Raw genomic sequence first — 22,761 nt, 5'->3', positions numbered from 1 at the left:
TCACAGACTAGAAACAAATAGAAATACACATCTATTATGAAGCACAAGGCTCTTTAATAGAAAGGAGGAAGGGTTCCCCATTTTTTTTTAAACAATCAGATGGACAAGTTTCTTCAGTCATTTCCCTCATAAAATGCAAATATTCAAGCAACTCCATACACAATAACAGATTAACTATATGAAACATAGTTTAAGTACCCAACACTAGTATTCTCTATTTTGTGAGCATTGCAATTCAACGGATGTCGATCTTGAATCACAAATTAGAGCAAGTTGTCGTCTCAGTTCCTTTCACCGGTTTCACGATTCACATAGCAGTTGCCTCTGGGTTTTGATCTGAAGAAAACCAGAGAAATAATAAGCAGCAAGTTCAAAATCAGCCATGTGTCATGCCTAATGATATAGCTCATTACTCGGACAAAAATGCAAACGCAGTTATAAAAGAGCGATGGGGGTTAAAAGACTTATGCACAGAACGAATAATTTTTTTTTACAAAAGGGTTTTCTTGCTCAATTATAGTTTGGATACATTTTGATTTTCAAAGCTTCAATAACAAAGAACATCCTGGAACTGGCTTTTGGATGCTCAAACTCACTTATTTAATCCATATCCGAAAGTTGAATATAATAACAGAATAATCGTTGTTTGGTTACAAATAAACTTTCCTGTATCGCAACTGAATTCTGTGAAAAAAATTAGCTTCCATCATGCTCCAATAATTACAGCAAAAATGTCAGGGAAAGAAAGCTCAGAATTTATACCTCTTAGATGCTCCAACTCTTTATCAGCATCATTGATTGCTCGGACGAGATGGATGATGCGATACTGAAGTTTTGAATTTTCCACAGAAAGCTGCTTGGTCTGCAAGCCACAGTAGTCAGGAATCGATACTATCTCATTTAAAATTACACAAGAACCAATTGTGAAAATGCAAATACCTTTCCCCTTTCTGAAACTAATTCTGCATTAGCACTTTCCAGCTTGGCTTGAAGTTCACTTATTGTTTTCAAATATTCTTCATTTCCAGCATCTGCACAAGTTTCCATATTCCATTAACAAAGTTAGCCTGCTGCATTTAAGCTATACAAACACAATTGATCTAATGTAGTTCTCCAGGCTCGAACCTTTTTTACTCGAAGGGGAAGCTTCAAGTCGAGACAAGCGACCCTTAACATAAAACAAATGGCTAGTTAGAAAACACCAATGGTAACAAGAACGGAGCACGCTTCTCAAATGATAATTACTCCGGCGTTCATAAGCATTTCACAATTAAAAAGATTATCAAGTACTTCAGTCACATATTAGAATCCAAAAAAATAAAGCATTAAAATTTCACAGTTCGACACATAATCTTAATGGAATGACGAGAAAAGTAACACAACCACGAGGTTATATCTCTGGACTTAGGACGGATCATTGATTCAGCATGACTACGGCCTGTAGTTCGAACCAAGTATTTCTCTAAGGTTTCCTAGTCTTCCAGGGAGGGGTTAGAAACCTTATTTTCACCCGAATGAACTTTGGCCCAGAATTAAATGTTGCCGACCTTCTAACGCCCCAAGATTTACACCCACTCAGCTGTCTTAAGGTATCTAATTCTGGGCAGCCAAAACCCTAAGTTTCACAAGCTCTGACTCTGAGATACGAGTTTCATGGTCTAATTTCAAATCATCACCATTTTTGTCTAGTGGGTGCTGCAATTCTACATTATCACTCTGAGCAGATTGGTCTCAGATTTAATTTCAAACAAAATATCTACATTCTTTGTATGAAGAAACAATGCAATAGCACACTCTGATCATAAATAACCAATCTGAACTTGCAAAAACGCTACTTGTAGAGCAAGCGAATCGAATCGAATCGATTCAAAAAAAAACTTGTGTATGGAGAAAATAAGAAAATCTGGTGGAGTGGAGTATGATAATCGAAACCTCAGCTTCAGTGGCTCTTTCGTGAAAAGGCTTCAGAAGCTCTCCAAGGTCGGTCCCAGACGCTGCCATCCCCGACTCCTTCCTTCTTGCTCTGGCTTTTCTGTGCCTACAACCATACGCGAGACTCGCTGACTGATGGCTTTGGCCCCTTCTAAGCTTATTTTTCAAGTTGGTTTAAAACACTCTTTTGTCGAGGCCCATTCAACTCTTTGACTAATAAGGCCCAATGCTTTATATTCAGATCCACTATGATCTCCTTGAACTATTCACAAATAGGCCCATGGCATGTCACATGTATGACAGCTATACACTCTACTTCGACTATTCATTTCACGTGCATGACTATAGACACCATGTCCACATCATTCTCTATTCAATCAACTTGCCGCCCAACCTGTCTCTTCCTCTCGCCCTCGTCATTTGCCTTAGCTGCAATTATCAGAGTTGACTTCAGGGGTCAACCAATCACAAACCTTTCTTCGGCGTCAAGCCTGCAAGGTTTGGATACTCCATGCAACCTTGGAACTTGCACCCATCCTACCTTAGATGATGAACCGCAATTGGTGACATATTCTTTTTGTTACCAATCTTATCAACCCTTCTTGCTAACACACGCCACTATCAAATCATATCGTCACATATACTCATTGAGATCTAATCCTATTATGTGATATCATCTTCATTGTCTATGTAAAGTCTTCCTTCTCCTAGGGGAAGGAGAGGTCAATCCGAATCTATTAAGAGATTGCGCTCCCTCCAGCCTAATCACACTCTTCTACATTCTCTCCCTAAACACTTTCTTCGCCACGCCTCCCTCTACGGTCGCAACCACCTACACTTGCACCCATTGCAACTCTCTTTTTGACTTTCGTCTTTACTGATTTGATCGTAGGAGTTTCTTTGGCCGACACCCCACCTGTGCCAATGATTTTTCGATTGTCTTCCGCCTGCATGTCTTGCAGGTTGCTGGTGACTCATCTTGACTTTTCAATGATTGTAGTTCCAGCACTTACACTTGGTAACCGAGAACGACATTATATAAGATTGTCTTTTCAACATCCGATATATGGGTCTACACTCGGATTGTCATGCCCGCACGTACATAAGTTTCCCATGACGACAAGATAAGTTAGGTCAAAGGCCAATACGTGGTCACAAAGGTATTATTCCCACACGACAACATGATAATTTGGTTACAAGACACTCAAAAACTTACAAATGCATACACGTGAAATACCTAATCAGAAAAGTCCATTCTATAAAGGAAGACAAACAGGTCTCATTCAAGTATCGGGGTTTGTTTTCACTGATAAATAATAGTCCAAGTGACAAGTCACAATTCTACTACTACATGTCATGTACACGCATTTTCCTGAAAAAAGTAATTTTTCCTTTTTTCTCAATGGGCTTGGACCATAGAGGCCTCGCCTCAGCACTCTTGGCTAAATATTATAGGACCGGCCCAAATGTAGATGCAAGCCCATAAACGGAAAAGAAAACAAAAAAGAGGTAAGAAGATAAATTTACTAGTCCCAAATTAATGTTTTTTCTCATATGATGTTTCACAAATTATGAACCAACATGTATAAATGAATTGAAATGTTAGGAACCATTAAATTAAGCTAGAAATGGTGAAAAAGATAATAATAAAACGTTAATATAGTGAAGGCGATTTGATTTTCCTTTTCAGGAAGGTTTTGAGTTATATTTTTACTAGAAGTTAGGAGTGGTAAAATTTTATCTGATCCGGATGATCAAATTTATTCACTTGAATTAAACCAAGTATGTCTGAAATCCAGGTCTAGACACATAATTTTTTCCAGTTTAAAACTGGGTCCGGGTTCAAACACATAAATCTTGTCCGATTTACTTGTTCGGATTTAAACCAATATGAGTTTGGTCAATTAAGTACGTCCAAAATCCAATCCGGGTTAGAGTTCGAGCAAGTCAACATTTCATAAATACGTGTTATTATCCTACCCGAAACTGATTTTTTGTCACCCCTAATTTAAAAGCAATACCCTTATGGTCTCGTGCTTAGATTTGATTGAATTTACCCTGTTGTCAGGTGATAAATATTTGTGCGTGCAAATCTAACAGATCATAATTTTTGTGTACAAACTTGTATAATATCGTTCTTGATTACTTTTTTTTTTAAAAAATTTCAGCTCTAAGAGTTTAAGCCAAGCAAACCAATTTTGGTGGTTCATTAATTTGTTAACCTATTTATGAATTTCACAAGTTAAACATGAATCTATTGTGAATGACAACAAAATTTTTAATCATCCAAGACACTCATGGACTTTCCAAGTAAAACATTACTTTGTTTTTTTAGCAAGAGGAGTGGGGTTTCGAATTTGGATATGACTCAATTCGACTATTGAATATATGTTTAAACCAACTCGGCCGAGGGATTGTTGGCTAAACATGATTTTGTTATGAATGACAATCAAAATATTTTAATTGTCCAGACGATTTTTCTAAATTCGTGATATAATCTAATGGTGAGGGGTTCATGATAAGAAACCATGGACCGACATCAACGATAAAAAGGCGCACTCGGCCATTCACAGACTCATTTCTATGATATCTAAGAGAGAGAGGGACGAGAGACTGAGAGAGCAGGCAGTGAAAATGGAGAAGCAGCCAGTGGAGATTACCAGCGCGAAGATGTACGGAGGTTACAACAAGAGATACAAGCATTACAGTCCAACACTGGGTTGCTCCATGAATTTCCACATCTACTTCCCGCCTTCGCCTTCCCCTTCCCACAAATTCCCTGTGTGTTCCTAATCTTGTGTTCTCCTCCATGATTATTGCTTATGTATCGCGATTGTCTAGGTTTTTTATATTATTCTCAAATGGGTGTTTGAGTTTCGATGTTTGGTGATTGATCGGTCACATGATTATGACGCTTGAAATCGTGGTTCTGCTGTTGAGATTCTTGATTTGGGTTTTCTAATTGATGATATTGCTGCTTCATTTTTATTAGTTTTTTGGGTGTTTCTGCTAATGTGTTCTTGGTATTTTGAGCTGGAGACTGGCTTAATGTGAAATGATTACCAGTTTCAAGTGATAAGTACTAAGATAGGGAGGTTCTCTAATGCCTGAATGTCCTAGGAAATTGACAAGAAACCATTTTGGTTTTTATGTGTAAAGTTTAAAGCTTGTAGATTAACAGAATCATATTACTTTCAAATTTTAGAAGTATTCTTAGAAAAATGGCTGGAATGCCTAAAGTTATGGAGTGCACCCCTATCAGTGAATGTTTTTGATTATATAAATTTATGTAGTATGCAGCTTTTAGGGCTGCACTCTCCTCCTTGTAATCTTTCTGGGTTGCGCCCCCTTGGTGCTTGAATAAATTTTCTTTCATTCAAAAAAAATAATGGTCGAAATGGGTTTTGTTGTCTCTAGCTTATCATCCAATACGTAGACTGCCCCGTTTAGTTTTTTGAAGTTGAATTGAAACTATCATGGTTCCTTGCCGTCAATGTCATGCAGATACTTTATTGGCTCTCTGGGCTTACCTGTACGGATGAGAATTTCATTATCAAGTCAGGCGGTCAGCGTGCTGCCTCAACTGAGGGGATTGCTCTAATTGTCCCTGATACATCTCCAAGTAAGTCATCGGGCCCTGAGAATGATTTTTGCCCATATATTTTGATTTGCCTTTTGAGAACCACAGATTTTTCATATTTCTACTTGGTCAGCTTGACACCAATATGCCTTGATCATAATAAAAGCAATTAAAAGCAAAGCAGATCACAGAGTCCAAGCATTGAAACCATTCAGAAGTGTGATTATATTCTCGAGTTCTGATCATAAAAAATTTTTACATGCGTTTTCTGATTTTGAAAAAGTTGCTACGCTTTTTCTATTTATGATATATAGATGATTTATGGGGATTATGGTTGTGGGGACTAGTATATGTAACTGAGAATTGAAACAGATTTGCATTTTGTGGGAATCACAGATGTACACTTAGGTTGGCATAAGCATCTCGTCGGTTTCTGTTGATTTTGTGAAGATACCGTTATGTAAGTTAAAAGAAGATGTTCTGTCAAAGATGTTCTTCTGATTGTGTACCTCATTTCTTTTGCAGGAGGTCTTAATGTGGAAGGAGAGGCAGACAGCTGGGACTTCGGTGTAGGTATGTTGCAAGAGACTGTTAAAATCTCTTCTTTGGTGATCTTTGGGCACATTTCTTTCTTTGCTTAGATGTTACAGTAGATTAGTCTTGGACATGTCCAGATATTAAACATTTCTTTGTTGTTTCCCCCCCGTCAATTTGCTTCTGCATGCATGGAAAATGGAATAAATTGAAATCCACAAAGACAAATAGTGATGTTGTTTGGTTTTTAATCTTAAGATATATCTCTTATCAAGCCCACTCCCCACTTCCTCTACCAAATAAAATTAATGCAAGATAATTCAAAAGAAGAAAAATTGTACAAAGCCTGCGGAAAGATGAAGTATATGGATGAGTTTAAAAGTTCCACGAGGCATTGCTCTCTCTTGTGCTAGTCATCAAGGTTAATATGGGACACAGCATAATAGTTCTCATCATTTTCTCATGCGTTTACATTTAAGGCTATGCTAGATGCCTTATTTATTTTTCGGCTTCTTGTTGGCTTTACTTTCATAAGCCTCAAAGTGGCAGTGTGTGGACCATATCTGTTGGGAGCACTTTATTGCTGATTTCATTTCTAATTTTTTTCCTCATAGGTGCTGGATTCTATCTAAATGCTACACAAGAGAAGTGGAAGAGCTGGCGCATGTATGATTATATTGTGAAAGAACTACCACAACTTCTGAGTGAAAATTTTCCTCAACTGGATACATCAAGGGCATCTATATCTGGTCATTCAATGGGTGGGCATGGTGCTCTGACGATCTACCTTAAAAATCTCGACAAGTATAAGGTAGTTGGTTTCACTGTATCCGGTATGGTCATAGTCTGTTGGGTTTTGTTTACTAACCTTTCCCCTACCTCTTCATACAACAGGAGCTATAGGCCACTTGCAAGTTATGATTTTTTGTGTAGATAAAATTTGCTAACTGGTTTCATATATTTCTTGTGTTCTTTCTTGTTTTCCAGTCAGTGTCTGCCTTTGCACCAATTGTCAATCCTATCAACTGTGCTTGGGGTCAGAAGGCTTTCACAAACTATTTAGGTGAAAATAAAGCTGATTGGGAGGTAAGTTTCCAAGGACCTGAAGAGCATACATTTTTTAATAGTCTCAATATGTTGTTTAGTTGATGGATGAAATCTCTAAATTGCAGGAATATGATGCCACTTGCCTGGTCTCAAAGTTCCCAAATGTATCTGCTACCATTTTAATTGACCAGGTAAGAGCATGTTAATTTGTCTAGCTATATATTAACGACTTCTTGAAAGTCGTATATAAATAAGTATGCTTTTCCTGTGGAGACTGGTCATTCATTTGAAGAGTTTCCAAGTTACCAAGTATGGGTTTCAGCACTTGCCGATCTACGTATCATCAACAATACTTTTTTTGTTCTTTGTTCAGCTTGACTAAGTTTCATATGCTCATTCAAAAAAATGACTAGGTTTCATACTAAATGAAGTTCTCATTCTTTTAGCACCACATGTTTGGACAATGTGTTCCATAACTAGTGGAATGGTGAAATACCTTGGCGGCTTCAGTGGATTATCTGAATGGAACTTCGTAATGGCCTATATAGCTTGACATTTTCCTTAAAACCGGTCATATATATGACAAGTCGTAAGCATTACTGGATGATGAATTTGTGTCCTCCTGTGAATACGGGATTCTTTAAAGCCGAACCAAGTCAATCTTTGTGTCTTCTTTCATGACTTTTCAATTTTTGCATTCCCCAATTTTCTTTTGGCTATCTGAAATTTTAGTTTGTCACGATAACTTCTCAAGCAGAGAAAGGAAGAAATGAACCATCATTGTTCATGTGAATTTAGATCGCTATGATTATAGTATACATCCAATCTTCTTACATCTTTTTTGTGTTTGTCCAGGGGGAGGAAGACAAGTTCTTGCATGATCAGCTGCTAGCACACAAGTTTGAGGAAGCATGCAGGAATGCCAAGGTTCCCCTTCTATTGCGATTGCAGCCTGGTTATGACCATTCCTACTTTTTCGTCGCCACCTTTCTTGATGATCATATGAGTCACCATGCTCAAGCCCTGAAACTCTAATTTCTGGTTGCTTTTGCTCTCGTTTTTCTCCTCCTTGAAATGGCTTCTGGGGTGTTGTCTTGTTAAGGATTTTATGTTAATGTTGTCTTGTTGCTGCTGTACCCATCTATTATTCTCACTATTTGGGTTGTTTTCATGAACAAATTATGCATTGGAAGCTATCATGTGAACTTTTTTTTTTATTTTTTTAAGTCTCTGATACATTTTCTACAGTCGATTAATTATTATTATTATTTTTTAAGATATGGAAGAATGAAGATAAGAGATTACAACAGAAAACAAAGAAATCATTCAAAAGTCCTGCAACCCAAGAAGTGAGGAGCTGGGTTATGACCACTGTCCAGCCATTGTTAAAGATCTCTTTAAAGAAGACATTGGTACAGAATATGCTTTCAGAGCCCTTAGCTTATACACAAGATAGATATCTTTACATGATCACCCTTATTATCTGGATAAATCTTTCAGGCATCCCCACTAACTTCACAAAGTTTTCACAATCATCATCTGAAATCTTATCCCAAAAGTTTGGGGTTGGATGGAGATCTACATAGTCACCCTTATTAGTTGGGTAAATCACAAGGTCAGTTGGAAGGATTCATCCCAACTAACTTTACAGTCTTCATAATCATCATCTTCATTCTCCAAGTAGTCATTTCAAAAGTTTGCGATCGGTTACATGAATTTATAAGAAAAGCAATTGGAAACCACAACCATTACCACTTGGGTGCGCGCTGAGTAAATCTATTGGGCTTGCGTAATAACCCACAAACCACGAATGTCATATAGGCTCATGAAAAATTCATGTATTCACGACTTCAGAGATGATTGAACCCAAGTGAGAGACCATGACTAACATGCTCCTTAGCACTAGCCAACGCTGTTATTGGTTATCCAAAAACTATTAAAAGATTCAATTTAAAGTAAATTCGAAGATAGTGTTGGATAGTGGCATCATTGGTTATCCACATAGCATTTTGGTAACGCCATGATCGAGTGACCTGTTGTGAGAAGAATTTCAACAGTAAATGATCGAGTTGAGAAATTTGAAAATTCGTATGACTGATTTAAAAATGAACCGAATCTTTTAGTGACCAAAATGAAATTTATTCATTTGATTTCATTGCATGGCATTCTTAGTTTTTCTCACTACTCACTTCTCTCTTGGGACCATCCAACCATTAATTTCTTTCTTTTTTTCCTACCTAATTTAATAATTTATGAAGTATGTAATTCGATCCACAAATTATAAGAGAGACAGGCTCACAATCTATTTGGGCCCAATAAACCCAAACAATGAGCCCAACAGCCCAATCCCAAGTCCTCCTCAAGGTCCAGGTCCACGACGAAGAAACCGCATATTCTCTCTCTAGGGTTTTAACCAGGCAGAGACGCAGAGAGAGTTACATCAGAAGCAGCCATGGCTACGTACGACCTAACACCACGGATTGCGCCGAACCTAGACAGGCACCTGGTGTTCCCTTTGTTGGAGTTCTTGCAGGAGCGACAGCTCTACCCTGATGACCAGATCCTGAAAGCCAAGATCGAGCTCCTCAACAAGACTAACATGGTCGACTACGCCATGGACATCCACAAGTCTCTCTACCACACTGAAGATGTCCCCCAAGGTACTTACATTGATACATCTGTCTATACTTATGTGATGTTTGATTGAATGAATGATGGTGATTGGGGATGAGTGATAATAGATATGATGGATAGAAGGGCGGAGGTCGTGGCTAGGCTTAAGTCGCTGGAGGAGGGGGCGGCACCTATCGTGGCTTTCCTGCAGAATCCGAATGCAGTGCAGGAATTGAGAGCGGACAAGCAGTATAACATCCAGATGCTCAAAGATCGTTATCAGGTTCGCTTTGAGCAACTCAATATGCAGTGATGAAAATGTCGATCCTTTTTCAGTCTCAACATCACTACATACTGTATAGCATTATATGTCGGATTGTTAGTAGGCAACACACTTGACACAAAGAAGGGTGGGATAAGAAAATAGATTCTTCTATGTATACTAGGTGTAGCTATAATCGGACATACGGTTTTTCCTAAAACGTTTGGGGGGTGGACATGTACAGATTATGGTGTTTTAGTGAAAAAAGTGGAGAGATTTAAGTAAGTGATTTCAAAAAGAGAAGAAGATGATGGCAAGAAATGACATGGATAGAAGTGTTAATAAAAAGACATGGTCACTAGAGGATTGGTAGAAAGTGTGGAGGAGTGTCCACTAAGTGGGTTCCGAGTTTTTGACTGTATTTCTTGAGGATTCATGTAACTCATCCCAAACTGGATGCAATGACTAATTAGCTATTTAGAGATAGTGATCTGATTTGAGTGTTTTATTGTTGGTTTTTTTTTGTATGATAAGATAGACATTTAGAAAGGACTAGTCATTGTTTTATCGATAAACTATATTATTAATACCTTTATTTGGAAAACTTATTGAATGTCATCTCTATGTTTCTGTGGTCTAATTTATCTAAAAACGTTATTGACATTTTTATGTTGAAGCAGTGGCATGTTATTAATTTTCTTTTTTGAGGTATGTAACTCATGCAATGATGAAATGTTCTACCAGATTGGACTGGAGCAGATTGAGGCACTATACCTGTACGCCAAGTTTCAATTTGAATGTGGAAACTACTCTGGTGCTGCTGACTATCTTTATCAGTATAGGGCCTTGTCTACAAATAGTGAAAGAAGTTTGAGTGCATTATGGGGGAAGCTTGCAGCTGAGATACTGATGCAGAACTGGGATATTGCTCTTGAAGAACTTAATCGGTTAAAAGAAATAATTGATTCGAAGGTTTTTACACTATTCCCTATCTCGTATTTCCTTACATTCTATCTCTTGTTTCCAAGCGTAATAGTTTATCGACTTTGATTTTCATTGCAGAGTTTCTCATCACCGTTGAATCAAGTGCAAAGCAGAATATGGCTGATGTATTGGAGTCTCTTTATCTTTTTCAACAACGAAAATGGAAGGACACAGATCATCGACCTCTTCAATCAGGACAAGTATGCATTAAAAACTTGAGCTATCTTGCCCCTATAGACTTCATTATCATAAACTCTCTAGGCATAAAATTGGATGCATGGCTTTGCATTTACCCCCTCCTAGTTCAGAGTTTGTAGTTTTTATAATCATGATAATCATCTGATATCCTTGTTCTTTTTTTTTTTAGCTTATGTGTTATCCCTCGTATCCTTGTTCCTTGTGTTTCACCTTCTTGTTGGCCCTAAACAAAGATTCTTTTTTGCCTCAGAAAAAAGAGAAAAGATAACCATCTTTGTGTGGTAATCAAGAATTGATGAGATATTACATCTTTCTGCATGATACCTGTGGACTTTACAGTGGTCCTTTGAATTTTAGTAGTGTTTCTTGTTTGTTTTCAGCTATACTTTAAACATTCGAATGGTGTCCAGGCTAATCATAACTGGTGTTTTTATTTGAAGGCATTTTAAGTTTTCTTCTTAGAAACCAGTGGCAGTTGGACAGGGAGATTAACATCAGTCTCTTTGTGCCTTAAATTCTTAGTTCTCTTCCAATTTTCTCCCTTTAACTTGTTTTATTGACATATATTATGTGGCTCTTTTACAAGCATTTAGTGTTTTCCTTTACCAGGTATCTAAATGCGATTCAAACCAATGCTCCTCATCTTCTACGTTACCTGGCAACTGCATTTATAGTAAACAAAAGGAGAAGACCTCAGTTCAAAGAGTTTATAAAGGTCATTCAGCAAGAGCAGCATTCTTACAAGGATCCCATCACTGAGTTTTTGGCATGTGTTTATGTCAATTATGACTTTGATGGGGCACAAAAGAAGATGAAAGAGTGCGAAGAAGTAGTTTCTCAATCTTCTTAATGATTAGCCTACTATTACATCCCATGATAACTAATTGTGTTTATTTTTGATCTGGATTATGTTAACCTTTACTAAATGCAGGTGATATTGAATGATCCATTCCTTGGAAAACGAGTTGAAGAAAGCAACTATTCTACCGTTCCATTGAGAGATGAGTTCCTTGAAAATGCTCGCCTATTTATCTTTGAAACTTATTGCAGAATCCATCGTCGCATTGACATGGGGTGAGTACCTCCTTCACGACATTGTTTCAATATAGCTTTATGAGTAAACAGCAATAGTTGTTTTCTTTTGTTTCCCTCCGAGTAAAATCAACTTAGCATGTGTGTTTGATATGCAAAATATTAATACATCAAAGGTTTGGGTGGGTCCTTTATCAACTCACGAAAATTTTCAAAAATAGTTGGTGAATTGACAACTTTGTGAGGATAAGCAACCAAATAGGACACAAGAAATGCTTAAAGAAAATGCTAGAAATGGGGCACAAATGCAGAAGCCCTCTCTCTCTCTCTCTGGGGGGCTTTCAATTAATATGTTGCTGCAAATTTTTTGTTGCATTATAGTTGCGTTTGACGTTTTTCTTCTTGGTTCTCTGATTGAAATTAATCCCTCTTTTTTGGTAGAGTTCTTGCTGAGAAGTTGTATTTGAACTATGAGGAGGCTGAGAGATGGATCGTGAATCTTATCCAAACCTCAAAGCTTGATGCCAAGATTGATTCGAAGTCTGGAACTGTTATAATGGAACCCAATCATCCCAACGTGTAAGATTAAGAATACATATTTTCTTTAATTGATCAGCAGGCATTGTGTCCCACCTCCCTTCCCAATCTTTGTCACTTAGTCACATTTTTTTTTATAATCCTTTTCAGATATGAGCAGTTGATCGACCACACAAAGGCATTGTCAGGTCGTACTTACAAGTTAGTTGGTCAACTACTTGAACATGCACAGGGCCAAACTGCTAGATAAGTCTGGTGAAGAAAGTATTTACTTCCGTGTTATGGTACCAAGAGATTGTCTTTTTTCTGAATCTCATGTGCTAAAGCAAGACCAGAGAGTTTGTTTACTTTTTAGGCAGTTTACATGCTAAACTCATCAAGTTTTTGTATAATCAAGTTGTTGGTCCCAAGGATAATGAGAAGCACCTGCGATGAATGACTGGAAGAAATCGATGCCAAGGAAATGGAGGAGGTAAATGGAGCCGATGAGGGAGACAATGGCGGCGATCTCAGAGAGCTTGACTACAAGGAGGGGCGTGGAGTTACAATCTGGAATTCCATCTCTTGTTTGGTTTCTGTTATTAGTGGGAATTCGAACATGTCTCTTCTGTACGGAAGCTTCATCGACGCTGCTCCTTTTAGTATCCTAGTATTATGGTGTTAAATGGATTGTTATGCGTCTTATATTATTTCTTGCTTCTAGGGTTTCGATTATGCTGAATCTTGTCAAAGGCACTTGTTGGCTGTTTATTCTTTCATTAGTTGTGTAATTTGTACTCTCTTTCAGTTTCCTTAGTTGAAATCAATCGAACTCAGTTCATTACCATTTGGGTTGTATGATTGTAGTCGATCATGTGGAGTGTTGGCGTTTCTCAATCATAGTTTAGTTGGTTATATCTGTGGAATTAGAGAGTATGTTATCCTGTGTATTTGTTTCACTTCCAGGCCTCATTCATATTGGTTTCGGCCAATCTTACTTCTTGTTAGTGTGGTATGGGTTATTCTGGCATGTTGGGAAGACTTGTCATTAACGTGGTGTGGGTTGTTCTTGTGGGTATGCTGGGTTGGATGTTTTTTCAGTTGACATTACAACAAACGATTTTTGTGATAAGCCTTTTGGGTCTATACACAACTCACTCATTAGTGGGTTGTTCTTGTGGGTGTGCTGGGTTGGATGTTTTTTCAGTTGACATTACAACAAACGATTTTTGTGATAAGCTTTTTGGGTCTGTACAGAACTCACTCATTAATCTTATATGTTGCTAGTATGGTAAGAGTTGTTTTGATGGGTATGTTGGGAAGACTTGTCGTTAGCGTGGTGGAGGCTCTTGCGGGTACGCCGGGTTGGATGTTTTTTTGACCTCGTGAAAGTGGGAGGGTGAATACCTAACTCACCAATCAACCAATAATTAATGTAATAATTAATGTAAGTTGTTGTATTTGGACAAGTAATTGAGAATGCTTGACATTCAACTTGTGAAAGTGGGAGGGTGAATACCTAACTCACCAATCAACCAATAATTAATGTAAGTTGTTGTATTTGGACAAGTAATTGAGAATGCTCAACATTCAACTTGTTGATGCTTATGTTCATGAATTTCCCTTAGTAATTAATTAATATATGACTTGGTCAAGATTATATTTTCAACTTCTTGACATTATTTGTTGTTAGTATGGTACGAGTCAACTAAAGAGTCTTGACCTGATTATAGAGTCTTGATGTGGAGAGATTTCAATAAAAATATTCTAATAATCCAACAAAGTTGACCTCCGCATCTATATCAAAACCAATGTATATGCAATAATTCTTGCCATTATATAACACCATGATCAAAGATCTTAATATACCTCATAAAAGTTCAACACAGTTGAATAGATGCAGGACAGAGTAGCAATAGGCAGCAAAAACATGAAAAAACAGGACAGAGAAACAATAAACAGAAAATGAAAGTTAACAAGAAGACTTCCAAGTATAATGCACATAAAGACAACATACCCTACAATCCGATTCAGAAGAATGATCGACAATCAGATCAAAATGCCCAAAGATGATAAAAGATCCCTTGATTAGCAAAAAAGAGTTTGTAACGACGCTACATTGTTTCAAAAGAAATTCTGCACAGAACTATTAGGAAAAACCAAACCTCTAGGCACTTGAAAGTGAAGAGAAGATACAGACCGTAACATTTCATTAGCTTCAAAAGAAAGAAATGATCCAAAGTAGAAGTTTTGGCGAAGAAAACCCCACCATCAGAGCAAACAGTCAGATAAGAAATAGGAGCACGCCACTTGAAAACAACTTCACAAGAAAACCCCACCATCAGAGCAAACAGTCAGATAAGAAATAGGAGCACGCCACTTGAAAACAACTTCACAAGAGCCAAAAATACGGAGAGGAGATGGCTTTCATTTCGCGTTCGCAGAAATAAATTGCATAAACATCTCCAAATTCTTCATAGAACAATTAGTGAAAACCAAGACATCGTCTTTAAATAGCATATGAGAAATAGGAAAATTACCTCACTTGAAAATAAAGAAAAGAGCTGGCTGTAATATTTCTCATTTGCAGACACAAATTAAATAAATCTCTCCAACTATTTCATAAAACAATTAGTGAAAACCAAGACATCATCTGCAAAGTAGAAATTCTGTTTAAAAACATTTGTGAAAACAAAAGGTCAACTGCAAATAGCGGATACAAAATAGGAATAAACAACCTCTAAGTGCTCGAGAATAAAGAACAAGAGCTGGCCGTTGGAAGAGATGAAATGCATAAGCTTTTCCAAATTCTTCTTGTTACACAATCAGTGAAAACCATAACATCCTGTGCAAATAGAATATTTCTTATTGGCATAGATGACGAATGTCACAAGTATAAATTATGTTTAGAAACATAGGGAAAACCGAAATAGCAGATGAGAAATAAAAACATGATAAATATCATAAATATTCAGGTCAACTATCATAAATAAAATGCATATTCTCAGTTAGAAGCTTTAGTGAAATAAAACAAAAAATGAAATAAAAAACTCATCATATCTGAAAATAACCTCTAAAAATTTCTATATCTTTTTGATAAGAACTGTTCAGATTTCCTTTATTATTTCCTTTTTTCTGTAGGTTGATCTACTACCTATACTAAGCTAATGTGATGTTTTCAAAATGAGAATATTAGAAAGTATGAATCTTTAGCATAATATCCGCAAGTTCCCAATAATTGTTGCCCGTCAATATACATGCATCGGGTGCATTTTTCTCTAATTATCTCCTCTAAAGCCATCTATGATCCATCAAATGCACTGTTAGACATCGAATGGACATCGTCTTATTTCCTACCTCCCTTCTAAATAAGTTAACTTGTTTAAGAGAATTGTGCTCATTTGACTAAACTAGATTCTGCTTTAGAAATAATGAACAGCATACAAACCGCATAATAATATTCTAAAAACTAAAGTTACTTTGTTGTTCCCCACCCATTTCTTACAACAAAGCCCTTGGTTGAGGGTGATATTCCTCGAACACTTTCAAGATTGCACACATCTCCAATCTCACGCCCCTCATCAGCGGCCACACCGACGACCCTTATCAGCGGCTCTGCATAATTGATTAAAGAAAAATGAACCAGCTTTTTCAAAAAACACGGAGTCTCACAGCTAGAATATAAAATTAACAAGCAAATTGTAATCAGCAAATAAATTGGATGGATGTGAACACAATTACATATGAAGAGACTGGCTTCCTCACGAATTGCAGAGTCAAATTCCATCAAAGGAAATTAAAAAGAAAGACGGGGGTAATTTCCATGCATCAAGGACACATGATTTGGCTCCTTTAGACTTTTGACTCATCTCGGAACATTTTCATTAGAACTGCATAAGCAACTCCGAATTTTTAAAGAAAAATTAGTAAAAAACAAAACAAAATCTGCAAACATATCTGATAAAAAATACATGCTAAGATGAGCTAAATAATCATATTGGTTCCATTTACAGTCTCCAAGCTAATCATGAGAAATAACAAAAAAAAGGAAGGAAAATTGTTAGCAGGGAGGAAAAAATTCATAACATTGAAACCATCATCTATTCTCGAGCAAAACCCATATCCAGATCTAGCAAACTTAGCTCCAAAGCAAAGAGAGAGACTGAGAGAAAGAAAACACTTACAGAGCCAGTCACCATTGTCCAACTCATATCACTGCCATGGCACATATTAGCACCACCCACCATCATGGGGAAGCAAACCAAATACCTTTGAACATGAAACCCCACAAATAAAAAGTTCGATTAAGAAAAAAGTGGAAGACAACTCAGTTACCTTTTCCGTGACAAATTGGCCGCTAGTGACGAACACAACGAGGATCCATCGATACCCGAAGACAGAAGGGAAAATTTCGACTTCGGAACCACCAACAGCAGCGCCATCGGCAAATTGGGAGAGTGCTCTCTGTTTGGAAGGAAAAAGTTGTTTTATTTTAAAGAAAAATAAAAAAGTTATCGTTGGAAACCATCCACGATTAGGAAACCTTTGAAAACAAAACAAAACATAAAAATTGACCCTTTTGGGCACTTTTTTTATATATAAAGATTGATTTATTGTTTCTTTCATTTAATTTATAACAAAATAATAAGAAATATGATTTTTTTTATCTAGAAAAATGATTTTTAGTTTTCTTAGACAGATTCTACTTATTTTTGTGTGTGTTTTTACTGGGATTTTATCCACTGTTCATTCTTCAATAAGTTTGTTTGATAAAAAATAATGCATGATTGAGTTTGAATTCGATAATATTCAACTTAAGTGCCCACATGTCTCATAACATATTAATCTTACATACTAGTGTATTTGAATTATATTATGTAAATATATTTTCAGAATAAAAACATAATTTTTATATTATTGTTATATTGGTTATTTTTCAATTTAACCACCAAATGTTCAGACGTTTTCAATATTGTAACCCAAAGTTTAAAGTTGTTCAAATTTGCACAATCTAACAGATTTATCATTGTTTGGGCAATAAACCCATGACTTTCGTCATTCACGTCACGAGTTTGACTGCCCGAAATGTCCATAATCTTTATGAACACGTAAATGAAACAATTTTAAACTTTGAGTTCCTAATTTGGAACGTTTGAAGATATGGTAACTGAATTGAAAAACGATCAATAGTTCAGTGACTAAAAGAGTTGTATCACGTATTAACCCTAATGAAGTATGTTTACTTATGGTATCAAATGCATATATTCACTTTTTGTTGACCCCATGTAAGCTAAAAAAAATGTCATACTTTTAGTTTTTTTCATTTTTCTGTAATAAGTCAAGTAGTATCTTTTATGTTAGTATTTTTAGTAGTTTTAAGTATTTTTTTATTAGAAAATTTATGATTTAATTATGGTCTATTTTTCTTCTCAAAACAATTATGGTCATCAAAGAGTCTGTAAAATTAATAAAACTAGTTGCATGCTCACGTTTCGTGCGGCACATAATTAGTTAGGAAAATAAAGATTTTTGCCAATTTTTCGATACCTTGTTACTATGGTGAACAACAGAGCTTGAATTGTAGAAAATGGAGATAATTGTAAGATGAACAAATAACTATAATACATTTTTCTTAATGTGCTAAGAAATAATTTTATAAGAGGGAGCAAAAAATTTGATGCGTAAGGAAAAAAATACGCTTAGAGTTTAGCAATTCTTATTTGCGCTGCTTTTTTCTCCAAAGTGGCAAAAGTCACCAAGAACATGTGTATGGACAACATTATATGCATAGTAGTAAATTGACAAATCATGAATTCCATTCTAAACCTGAGTACTCAGTAGCGTCAACAAAGCGAAAATATGTGTCCCCATTTATTCACGCGACTAAAAGATAAAACTAAAATGTTGTTAAAAGTGACCAAGTTTGAAGTGCAATACACTTCACAAATATTTTAATTATAATGTGAGTACATCCAGTAGCAAGATAATAGCACTGCTATATATAACATGACATTATTGAATTGTAATATATGGTTGATCACATTAGGCGAAAAAGGCGTGATGATTGAAAACGTTTCTTAACACAACTTCCATTTTATTTTATTACATGTGGCAAGAGTTTGAGCCATACAGAAGCAGATGTGACAGTTTCTAAAGCACTTCAGTATTTTGTAATACACTTATCTTAATTATATGATTATGATTATGATTGTTTAATTGTTTAGACGCTACTTTTCATTATTTTACATTTTTTATCATTTTTTGTTGTTCATAATAGTATTTATGCACATTTAATTGGTTATCTATGAAACAACATTGATTTTCTCATAATTAAGGGGCAGTTTTTTACCCCTTTCTTTGCTTTTCTCAGCAATTCACGGGGAAGCATTCTTAAGCCTCCGTGTTATATATAGAAATTGATAATATTACAACAAAAGATTGAGTTTCTGATAAGCTTTTTGGGCCCGTACACAACTCACCCATTATTGTATTTTTTATGGGTGTTCGCGGTCGGTTTTTGAGATTTTTTTGACATGAAAATAACCTACCAAACGATCGGTTTTGTCGTTTTTTTGGTTTTCAATGGAAAAATGTATAATTTTGTATTATAAAAAACCGACCAATCATTTCGATTTCGGTTTTGACGGTTTTTTTTAACATCCCTAGTATTTTTCATGGGCTCACAAAAGGCCCATGGACCGCGAGCCACCTGTCACTCTCAGTTGTTCCCCTCTTCACAAGTGTCAAGAAACAAACAAACAAATTCCTTCAAATAGGAAAAAAGGAGAGAAAAAAACAGAGCCAACACTGAAGAACCGAGGTCGGTCTCTCTCTCTCCCTCTCAGGTAACTCTTTCCTTTTCTTGGCAAAATTGTCTGGTTTCCGTGAATGTGAAGTAGAATGTGAGGAGTAGAACGAACTGGGAAACCGAGTTTTTTCGGAAAAGTTTCGTTCCGTTTTTTCCTCGTGTATTGTGAAGCAACAGAGTAGAAGTATTACATTATATGGTGGGAATTACCCTCTCTTGTCACCATTTTTTAGGTTATGGAATTCATTTGTGATTTTGATTTTATAATGTGCAAGACGCTTCTCGCTTGCCAATCACGGAGGTTTGTATGTCTGTGTATTGTTTTACGGTGCAGCGAATTTCTTTGCAACGACTAATTTTTTGTTGTCCTTTTTTCTTTTTCTTTTTCTTTTTGTGTACAATGGGAATTTCATTGCTGCTGGATCAACCTATGCAGGAAGAATGTTATTGGTTTTGGGGTTTGAGGTGGAGATATGTGCTTGTGTCAATGAACTTGGCTTTCATGTTATGGAACTCGGACACCTGGGGAAAAACTGTTAGGGTTCATTTTGGTTATTTGAAAACCTAGGAGAGTCCAGAAGATATGGTTTTAATGGGAGTCCGGAATGATTATCTTATTTGGCAATAGAACGTTTTCGATTGCTTGTGCCATTGTAGATCAGAGCTCTTCAAAATTTTTTATTAAGCTTACTGGGTAATTTTTATCACTTTGTAGAACCTTAGATCTATGTTGAAAAAGGGTTATTGAATTCGATTAGAAGACAGATAGCTAGTATAAAAGGTATTGTACTTTTAACACCTACTTGGTGCCTCTCCAATAAATTTTCTTTTTTGAATCAACAAAAAGATCGATACAGGTGTCTTCCTATAAACACATTCATGATTCATGGACAGGGTTTCTCTGTATAAAGGACATGGAACTGTGATCACTTTTATTTTGGTTGAGCAATCACATTGTTAAAAATTTAGAAGGAACCAAAGGTTTTCTTTTAGCCACAAAGGATTCATAGATTCTCTATTTGTCAATGGAAGAGGGAGAAGATAATATTCGGATAAATCTTTACCAAATAATGATTTTGTTGTGCTCTAACAATGCTGGATTGAAGTCTTCTTCTGCACATTGTTAAATTTCAGTTTAAGTGTGGAAATTTGCCTCCTTCCACTCTACTGTGTGGTTACCCTTCTTTAGTGGCCTATTTTTCAGTTGATATATGCACTGTAATTAATCTTAATGCAATTATTGTTTCTATAGGTTGCTTTCACGAACAGAGAACATTATTGGTAAGAAAGAGGAAGGTATTCAAAAGAAGCAGTAGCTATTTCGTATTTGTTCAAAGTTCACAGTTTGATACTTATGGAGGACAAGTCAGACTCAGTTGTGCTTTTGCATGGTAATGGCCTGCGTAATTGTATTACATCTTTGGCCAGAACTTGATGTCTTTGCTTCTTTCTATGAATCTAGAAAACTCATTCTGATGATTTTAACAACAATTTGAGGCAAGTACACTTTCTTTTCCAAGCTGAAGAATACACCTCAGAGAAGTTTTGCTGTTGGTTATGTGGTGAACAACTTTTTGTTTAGTTGAAGACAGTAGATGTACACTAAGGTTATGTCAAAACCATTCCAAAATTTTCTTCAAATGTTTATAAAACTTCTTACTTGGATTTTCAGAATTAGCTCTGCATGCTAGGATCATAGGAACAAACCTTTTCTTCTTATTTTTTTCCTTCATTTTTTGAAGGGTTTTATGATCGTTACTCATGTATTTTTCGCTATAGAATGCTAGAGTATTCTTAGTGAAAAATATTTTCAGGGATGACCGGATGATAGTTAGTTTTTGGGTCATCTTTGACGGTTTCAAAGACGCTATCTTCTTTCCATTACTATAAGGTGGTTAAAGGTGGTGGATGGTGTACCACTAGTAATTATTATTCTTAACCAAGGGGTGATTTTTGATGGTTGAAGGTGTGTGGTTAGTAGTGACAGCCAAAATTTGTTGATGGCTGCCAGTGGTTGGTGGTGTCCGTGTCTGGGGATGACGAAATTCATTTTTGATTGAGGGGATGTCTAGTAATAGATCATTATTTGTGAGATTAACTGCAAATGATTGATTGCTCGTGTTTATTATGAAAATGAAACTTTATTTTCAAATGCTATGCAGTTTTTCCCCCCTTCAAATTTTGAGTTCTATTTAGGTTGATTTCAAGTATAATACAATAAATGTACAGCTAGAGACTTTCAGTGAAAAAAAATAGATCTTTGACCATAAGTTTACTGCCCTCTTTCTATGATGATGAAGATGTTGAGTGCACAATGTTATTTAGGTTTTGAAATTTTCCTGGAAATCCTTAGTCTATTTAATGAAACTAATTTTCAAACATCTTTCAGTAGGTTCTTGTTTGTTGTGATTTGCAATTTGTGGCAAAGCGTACATTAAAATATCATTCTTACTGGTGGTGAATTTGATTAATAATCTGTATATCATTCATTTTCTTTTTCAATTCAAGTGGATTAGATGCATATGCTGCCTTCATACCTCTTCTATGAGGTTTTCTGAGCTTTGGGTAATCCAGGGAAGGATGAAAACATGATAGGAAACAAAGAAGAGACTGGATCTAGCAATATAGAAATCGCTACAAATGATGTTTCAAACCAAAGCACACAAGTCAATGCGGTTGATAGGGAAGATGAGGGAGTTATTTTGCAAGGTCCGCCTATCAGAAATGTGCCGACATCTGGAGAAGTAAATATGGAGGCTCACATAATAGCTGATGACATCATACAGGCTGGTGGGCTGGGAGCCAGAGATGATATAGGCAGCTTTCTCCCTGTTGCAAGTGATTCAACTGACTTTGAAGCTACAATCCGTGATGCTAGAGAGTATGAAGAACTGCAGGAGGAGATATCAAGGCCAGGTCTAGGCTGGAGAGAAGCAACGAGGACAACGTAGTTCATTTGTGGCTACAGCATATGTGCATCATTGCGGTCTACTTTCTGGTATTTCCTGCTTACGAGACTATGTAGCGTGCTCTATGTGCTACATTATATGTTCTGTATTACTTGACCGTGATTTTGTGTGCTCTTTTTTTGTATAGTCTGATATATTCCTCGAGATGTACCCAATATGCTAGATTTCATGTGATAAATTAGGTACCTTTTTGTATGATGTGCTTGGGCGCTCCAGGCTACCATCATGAGCTCTCAAAATCATGCTATGCTTATTCAGATATTTGGAGGTACATCAATACGGATAT

The 22,761-nt window shown here is 36.3% G+C and overlaps 4 protein-coding genes and 1 long non-coding RNA gene across 8 annotated transcripts; 3 read left to right on the top strand and 2 right to left on the bottom strand.

Moving 5' to 3' along the window:
- Window positions 1–32: 32 nt before the first annotated feature.
- LOC119998864 lies at window positions 33–2,087 on the bottom strand. Its single transcript, XM_038846332.1, has 5 exons — window positions 1,933–2,087; window positions 1,126–1,168; window positions 940–1,031; window positions 763–862; window positions 33–336 (listed from the first exon to the last, which is right to left on the bottom strand). The coding sequence occupies exons 1-5, from the start codon at window positions 1,999–2,001 to the stop codon at window positions 308–310; spliced, it is 333 nt and encodes a 110-aa protein (XP_038702260.1). The 5' UTR covers window positions 2,002–2,087; the 3' UTR covers window positions 33–307.
- A 2,430-nt stretch (window positions 2,088–4,517) lies between these two features.
- On the top strand, window positions 4,518–8,313 carry LOC119998180 (S-formylglutathione hydrolase). Its single transcript, XM_038845428.1, has 7 exons — window positions 4,518–4,713; window positions 5,437–5,554; window positions 6,038–6,085; window positions 6,661–6,857; window positions 7,034–7,132; window positions 7,219–7,284; window positions 7,949–8,313. The coding sequence occupies exons 1-7, from the start codon at window positions 4,567–4,569 to the stop codon at window positions 8,126–8,128; spliced, it is 855 nt and encodes a 284-aa protein (XP_038701356.1). The 5' UTR covers window positions 4,518–4,566; the 3' UTR covers window positions 8,129–8,313.
- A 1,172-nt stretch (window positions 8,314–9,485) lies between these two features.
- LOC119999086 (eukaryotic translation initiation factor 3 subunit E-like) lies at window positions 9,486–13,556 on the top strand. Its single transcript, XM_038846603.1, has 8 exons — window positions 9,486–9,753; window positions 9,835–9,989; window positions 10,713–10,940; window positions 11,031–11,152; window positions 11,760–11,979; window positions 12,082–12,224; window positions 12,624–12,761; window positions 12,870–13,556. The coding sequence occupies exons 1-8, from the start codon at window positions 9,546–9,548 to the stop codon at window positions 12,967–12,969; spliced, it is 1,314 nt and encodes a 437-aa protein (XP_038702531.1). The 5' UTR covers window positions 9,486–9,545; the 3' UTR covers window positions 12,970–13,556.
- Window positions 13,557–15,559: 2,003 nt separating this feature from the next.
- LOC119998956 lies at window positions 15,560–17,216 on the bottom strand. 2 transcript variants are annotated; one of them, XR_005468320.1, is made up of 3 exons: window positions 17,034–17,216; window positions 16,883–16,967; window positions 15,560–16,313 (listed from the first exon to the last, which is right to left on the bottom strand). It is a non-coding gene; the product is annotated as an uncharacterized LOC119998956 (long non-coding RNA). The 2 variants fall into 2 exon arrangements; XR_005468321.1 differs by having other exon boundaries at window positions 16,883–16,913.
- Window positions 17,217–19,477: 2,261 nt separating this feature from the next.
- On the top strand, window positions 19,478–22,698 carry LOC119998309. 3 transcript variants are annotated; one of them, XM_038845608.1, is made up of 3 exons: window positions 19,478–19,543; window positions 20,759–20,897; window positions 22,102–22,698. In XM_038845608.1, exons 2-3 carry the CDS (start codon window positions 20,861–20,863, stop codon window positions 22,455–22,457), a joined length of 393 nt encoding a protein of 130 aa, XP_038701536.1. In that variant the 5' UTR covers window positions 19,478–19,543; window positions 20,759–20,860; the 3' UTR covers window positions 22,458–22,698. The 3 variants fall into 3 exon arrangements, with proteins under 3 accessions (XP_038701536.1, XP_038701535.1, XP_038701537.1); XM_038845607.1 differs by having other exon boundaries at window positions 22,081–22,698; XM_038845609.1 differs by lacking the exon at window positions 19,478–19,543 and having other exon boundaries at window positions 22,015–22,698.
- The last annotated feature ends 63 nt before the right edge of the window (window positions 22,699–22,761 follow it).

The sequence above is a fragment of the Tripterygium wilfordii genome, chromosome 5 (genome assembly GCF_013401445.1).
Source record: "Tripterygium wilfordii isolate XIE 37 chromosome 5, ASM1340144v1, whole genome shotgun sequence".
NCBI lineage: Eukaryota > Viridiplantae > Streptophyta > Magnoliopsida > Celastrales > Celastraceae > Tripterygium > Tripterygium wilfordii.
This window is presented reverse-complemented; position numbering and strand designations above follow the sequence as displayed.

Bases quoted from the DNA above. Each gene is read 5' to 3' on its own strand.
- LOC119998180 (XM_038845428.1), top strand. From the start codon at position 4,567: ATGGAGAAGCAGCCAGTGGAGATTACCAGCGCGAAGATGTACGGAGGT. The intron at 5,555-6,037 runs GTAAGTCATCGG...TTTCTTTTGCAG, and splicing joins TGTCCCTGATACATCTCCAA to GAGGTCTTAATGTGGAAGGA. The intron at 6,858-7,033 runs GTAGTTGGTTTC...CTTGTTTTCCAG, and splicing joins AAAATCTCGACAAGTATAAG to TCAGTGTCTGCCTTTGCACC.
- LOC119999086 (XM_038846603.1), top strand. From the start codon at position 9,546: ATGGCTACGTACGACCTAACACCACGGATTGCGCCGAACCTAGACAGG. The intron at 10,941-11,030 runs GTTTTTACACTA...TTTTCATTGCAG, and splicing joins AAGAAATAATTGATTCGAAG to AGTTTCTCATCACCGTTGAA. The intron at 11,980-12,081 runs GTAGTTTCTCAA...TACTAAATGCAG, and splicing joins AGATGAAAGAGTGCGAAGAA to GTGATATTGAATGATCCATT.
- LOC119998864 (XM_038846332.1), bottom strand. From the start codon at position 2,001: ATGGCAGCGTCTGGGACCGACCTTGGAGAGCTTCTGAAGCCTTTTCAC. The intron at 863-939 runs GTATTTGCATTT...TGTGGCTTGCAG, and splicing joins TAGTTTCAGAAAGGGGAAAG to ACCAAGCAGCTTTCTGTGGA. The intron at 337-762 runs GTATAAATTCTG...GGTTTTCTTCAG, and splicing joins AGAGTTGGAGCATCTAAGAG to ATCAAAACCCAGAGGCAACT.
- LOC119998309 (XM_038845607.1), top strand. From the start codon at position 20,861: ATGGAGGACAAGTCAGACTCAGTTGTGCTTTTGCATG. The intron at 20,898-22,080 runs GTAATGGCCTGC...TGGGTAATCCAG, and splicing joins CTCAGTTGTGCTTTTGCATG to GGAAGGATGAAAACATGATA.